Below are 6,000 nucleotides of genomic sequence, written 5' to 3' on the forward strand. Positions count from 1 at the left end.
TGATGCTCTATTTATGTCTACTGAAGCAGACGTGTACAATACTCAAACATCCCAATTTTTAAAAAGAAGACAGAATCAACTACAAAATCGTCTGAATTCACGTCCAAGCAGCATTCACCCCTTAACATACTTGAGGATCGTGATGGCTAAATTACAAGTCCTCACTAGAACGTGACCAGCAAACCTTAGACTTTCCTACGAGTGCTCGTTATCTCCTCTCGTACCAATCGCGGCTCCGATTGGAGCCGCCGGGACATTCGTCTTTGATTACAACCTCTATGCGCAAAACCAAACACAAGTCCCGTCAACCAATTTACACTTACATGACAAACTATCTCAACTACATCGTGTACAGACTTTGCTACCACAGAGTAGAAATTAAACCACATCTAAGTGCGAACACGGTTTCGTTTTTTAGGGTTTTTAGTTCGTTAGCTTAGTCTGTACGAGCATTAAGGAATGATCACAAATTGTTAACACAAATAAGACGTCAAACGTTCATTAAGTTGGGTCGAACACGCCGTCAGTTTTTAGACTGTAATTTGCTGTCAATCACCATTTTAAACTGTCTGTTATATTAAGAGAAGATGTGGATTGATTGCCATTTTGTGGTGTACGTATTCTTTAAACTTTTTTCCTTTAAGTGGAAATTTTCTTGTATAAACAATTAAACATTGTAGTTACAGTTGGAGTTTCTTTACACAAAATTTTAATAATCGAGATTTAGGAAAGTAGACAAATTCCATTGTTTTGTGACATTTTTTTTTCTTATTTTTAGGTATTTAGTTATATTTAATTTGGACAGAGGATTTTCGAAAGTAAACAACAGACAGAAGAGATATTTGCTGTTTACCTCGTCGACACAATATGGAGTAAGTATATTTTGGTACATATATATTATTTACCATATTCAAAGATAGATATAACTTCGTAATAGATGGATACAGTCTAAGGAAAAAACGTGCCTCGAAAATCAAGAAAATTTGATTCTCGATCAGATGGCGCCACTAGTTTTGGCCTACACTCGTATAGAGGGCGTTGATTGTTTCGTTTGTTATTTAACAATTTTAACGCATATCAGTGAAAGAACATGGGTCAAAATCAAAAAAATAATTAATGCAAATAAAAAAAATCATTTATCCCTATTTAAATACATTTTATCGTATTTTTATAAATCTTCATTTTTAGTTTTAAAGTGTGTCGACAGATGGCAGTAAATTTACTGGGGTTACAAAATTTACTATGACAGTACCGCTCTAGTATAAGTTACTCTATGCCATATTTATAACTTCAGGTAGATACCTGACTAAAAACGACAATTGCAATTGGATGTTTTCTACAATAAATATTGAAAACATGATTCATTCAAACCTTTACATTCTTGGGATCATTTTACTCATAATCGACAGCATTCTCCATCCTGCCATTAAAAAAAGATGTCCCAAAATGTCCATTCCATTACGTCACGGTTTAGTGTGATTTTTTAGTCACTTGTACATTATATGTGCGTGACGTAGTGGAATGTACAATTTTCATACAAATTTTTGGGACATTTTTTATCATCAGGATTGAATATGATATTGATTCTGAGTTGAAAGAACCCAAAAACAGGATCTGTGAGAATAAGGTTTTCAATATTTATTTTAGAAAACGCCCAATTATCACCAGAATTTAATTTGCTTCTAGTAAGCTTCGGTAGCTCAGTTAGTTAAGAGCGATTAGATCGGTGTTGATGATACGTGAGGATGATAAAGATAAGATAAATATTTAATTATTCAAGTAGGCATATTACAGTGCGCTTAAGCTACGCCGGCTCTAACCCCACACCTCTGCCTCGAGAAGTTTTAATTCTCCCCTCAATATATAACACATACATACATACATACATAACATTGATAACGATGATTATGTTGTTAGGGATAAGTTCACCTTTCTTCGTATAATTTTTTTTAACATTTAAAACTTTCGCGGTTTGAACACATATTAAATCACATTTAGAAACGGGTCTATCGTTGTCGAGTAAAGGTAACAAAATAAATTCGCGATAGACCCGTTTCTAAATGTGATTTATTATTTATTACTTTGTTTTGTCTGTTTTGTGTAAAACTTGTTTATATGCAATAAAGTAAGTTATACATACATAATGGTGGTGTCGAAACTTGCAGGTATTTGCAACGGTATCCGTCCCGCTGCACCCAGAAACGACGACGAGCGTGGCGTGGTTCTTCGAAGCGAATTATAATGACGTTGCCAATGCCACATACTTTGAACCATTGCTTGGTGATGTTGCGGTAAGTTGATGCTATAAAATTATTTTCACCTCAGCAGCTCGAACAAGCCTACTTTCGTCACTCACAATGTAGCTTTTTAATTTAGTGAAGGCCATGAACTTCATACTACGGTACGATACGGTACGGTACGGTACGGTGCGGTGCGGTCCGGTCCGGTACGGTCCGGTCCGGTCCGGTCCGGTCCGGTCCGGTCCGGTCTCTCGTCTCGTATCGTATAACCTTTAATATGTTCTCACTACTGAGGTGAAAAATTATGTGTGCAACACGAGAGCAAAGTTATTTTACATCTCGTGTTTTTGAGTCCCTCGCTACGCTCAAGATTCTACCTTAGAATCACTCGCTTCGCTCGTGATTCAATTATAGAATCTTTCGTTTTCTCGAGTCTCAAAATAAACACTCGCAAGAAAAACCAACTTTCCTCTCTTGTTGCACAAATAACTATTTCATCGCGAACATTTGTGAGGCGCTGCAAAAGCGCGGCAGCCCCATCAACACCCGGAACGCATTATTATGTTGAACTTGTAAGGCCCTGTACGACGCTTTTGTAAATTTGCTCCACAGGCTGCACGTGTAAAAAGTGGTACAAAAAGCCCTGAATAGGGTTATTTTACAGTCATTAGAGCAGCGTGCAAACCTGCGGGCAATCATATTAGCTCTTATCGATTATGGATTGTGAAAAAAAAGCCATAACTCACTCGTGAGTTATAGCTTTTTTTAAATTATGTTACTATTTTATATGTATTAACTAGGTATAAATGAGTTTTACTTATAAAATACTTACTGGCGTTTATAACTTAATATTTTTGTTTATTTAAAAATATTTAATGGCCAATATTGTTCCCGCGGGAGTTTTGGATTCTGAAAAAAAAGCTATAACTCACGAGTGAGTTATAACATTTTTTAAATTATGTCTCTAATTTGTACAAACCAAGTAGGTATAGATGAGTTTTACTTAAAAAAATCTGATATTAGTTTTTTTGTTTATGCTTTAAAATATTTAATTTGAATATTTTAGTAACAATTTTAAAATACTGTGACTTTACCTATAGGCAATAGACTACATGTTATAATAATATAGGTACCTACGTCATACCGATGACAAATCAAATGAGATGCTGCTTTTATTTGCTATTATGAAATCAATAATATGATGGAAATATTTCAAAAGCCTCAAATTCTTACATATTCAAAAATAACTTATTATTTTTACAGTGGGGCAGAAGTGAAGATAAACGCAGTGCTGATGGCACGAGTGAGCTGTTCACTAGAAAATTACTGTACACTTCCATCGAAGCCATGTTGGAAAAGTAAGTCCTTTTTAGGGTTCCGTAGTTAACTAGTTTCGTCATGTCCGTCTGACCATCCGCGGCTTTAGTTTGCTGTGTGATCGTTAAAGCTGCAATTTGGCATAGATACATAAATCATAATTATTTCCGAAAATATTTACTTATTTGTTAAGTAAGCTGATAATGTAAGCGAACGGTAAAATAAGAACTACAAAAAACATTTTTTTACGGTTCCCTTTTTTTGTATACAATACAAAAAATGCTTTTTTTTTTCACTTCAACCCAATGGTGTGGTGGGGTATTGTTAGATAGGTCTTTCAAAACAAATAAGTGAATATTTTCGGAAATAATCGCTCCGAAAGAAAAAAAATATGTGTCTCCCCCCCCCCTCTAACTTTTGAACCATGGATCAAAAAAAATTAAAAAAATAATAAAACAAAAACTTCATAAATACTTTTAATTAAACTATAGCAAAAATGATCGGTCCAGCCATTTTTGAATTATTTCAACAAGTCTTATTTTCTTAGTAAAAAGACGTATGTACTAAGTGCTGCGAAGGTAGTCCCTAATGCTTATTGTACGTAATATACATGATACTTACTAATAGCCCACTTTGAGCCTATTCTGGCAGAATGGTAACTACAGATTTACGGAACCCTTCACTGAGCATGGCCCGACATGCTCTTGGCCGATTTTAGTATAATGATGGTGGCAGATAAATATTTATTCTGACGGTTAACAAATCAGCCTAGATTTGATTAGATTCATTTATTTCTCATTGAAAATGTACATTATATTTTACATGAATGTATGTCATGCATTCACAAAAAGATCGTCGCAACACAATATCAATAATAATAATTAAGGATCTAATTTTTTTTATTTTTTTTATCGCGTATATATATATACATATATATATCTTTACTTGAAAATAATTGTAGTGTATAACTAGCCTTATGAACCGGTTTTTCGTGTACAACCAGCCTTAAAGTTTATAGTCTATGATTGTTCATTATTTTAGTATGTGGGTATTTTTGCACTTTGTAATTTTTCCTCAGTCACCCGTTGACCACGAACGCAGTAAAGGGTTCGAAACGTCTGGATGTATTATAAATTCAATATACGCGATATAATCCGTTTTCATAGTTTTATTTCATTAATATTATTTGTTATTGTCGGTACCAACTCCAGTGTGGTCAGAGCGTTACCCATATGGAAGCCAATTTGTACTCACGCTAATACATCTACCTACGGGCAAGAACGAGTGAAATGGAGCAACTGACATCATTTAAATACATAGATGTCACAATGCGAGTTTGAATTGTGCTCATGGTTCAAGCAGTGTGGAGTTCCTTGATGGCGATTCTTGAAACTCGTTTCCTCGTTGAAACAAAAATCAAATTAAATACCTAACAATTTCGTTTCTCAGGAACAGGTTGCCAGGCCGAGTATGCCTGTTAAGGACTATCTGCGAGGCGGCCACTTCCCAGCTGACCCATAATGGCGTTTTAGGAGACCTACTGCATCTTGCACTCACGTAATTCTTGCATTCAGTATGTTCTGAGCTGTATGCTGATTTTTACCCAAAGGGTAAAAACGGGGCTCCCATACAACAAACGTGATATTTTTGCCGTTTTTATAGATAATGGTACGGAACCCTTCGAGCGCGAGTCCGACTCGCACTTGGCCGGTTTTTTTAAGTTAAGATATATTCTGCGTTAATTTTCTTGCGATTTTTAGGGTTCCATACACAAAGGTTAAAAAACGGGACCCTATTACTAAGACTCCGCTGTCCGTCTGTCCGTCTGTCACCAGGCTGTATCTCATGAACCGTGCCGCTATAACAACAAATACTAAAAAGTACTGAACCCTCGGTGCGCGAGTCTGACTCGCACTTGGCCGGTTTTTTGTACACTACGTTCACTACTCTTAAATGATTAATTTATTTGAAAAATTGTACAATTTTAGTTTCCTGCATTACATTAGTTAATAACATACCTATAACAGAAAAAGTTCATCATAGTTTTACAACTTTCAGGCCTTCAACGTCCATGGAAGAGACAGATGTAGAGGACTGTTTTTACGAGGCGGAGTACCGCGGGATCTTGCACGACTGCACCAAGTATCTTCGTCACTGCCCAATCAGCCCATTCGACCTCATATCTATCCAAACAGAACAACTCTTAAATTAATATCAGTGCGAATCAACTTACAGACCGACATTTTTCACATCTCTGGCGTTACCAAAAAAATTTTCTAAGGTTTTAGTGTTTAATTTGGAATTTGTCCAAATAGAAATAGCTTATTTTAATGTATGTCATTAAAAACTATTTTAAAGCAATAGATATATATTAAGATAAAAAAAAAAGATATTTCCAATTGAAGTTTAGATGTCCTGGACAGATTTGTGTCAGTCTATAAGT

At 35.4% G+C, this 6,000-nt stretch overlaps 1 protein-coding gene across 1 annotated transcript; it reads left to right on the forward strand.

Annotated features, from left to right (window-relative positions):
* The first annotated feature begins 142 nt into the window (after window positions 1-142).
* On the forward strand, window positions 143-5,769 carry LOC134749067 (uncharacterized). Its single transcript, XM_063683972.1, has 6 exons — window positions 143-171; window positions 779-872; window positions 2,166-2,291; window positions 3,504-3,598; window positions 5,007-5,114; window positions 5,616-5,769. Exons 1-6 carry the CDS (start codon window positions 143-145, stop codon window positions 5,767-5,769), a joined length of 606 nt encoding a protein of 201 aa, XP_063540042.1.
* The last annotated feature ends 231 nt before the right edge of the window (window positions 5,770-6,000 follow it).

The sequence above is a fragment of the Cydia strobilella genome, chromosome 17 (genome assembly GCF_947568885.1).
Source record: "Cydia strobilella chromosome 17, ilCydStro3.1, whole genome shotgun sequence".
Classification (NCBI taxonomy): domain Eukaryota; kingdom Metazoa; phylum Arthropoda; class Insecta; order Lepidoptera; family Tortricidae; genus Cydia; species Cydia strobilella.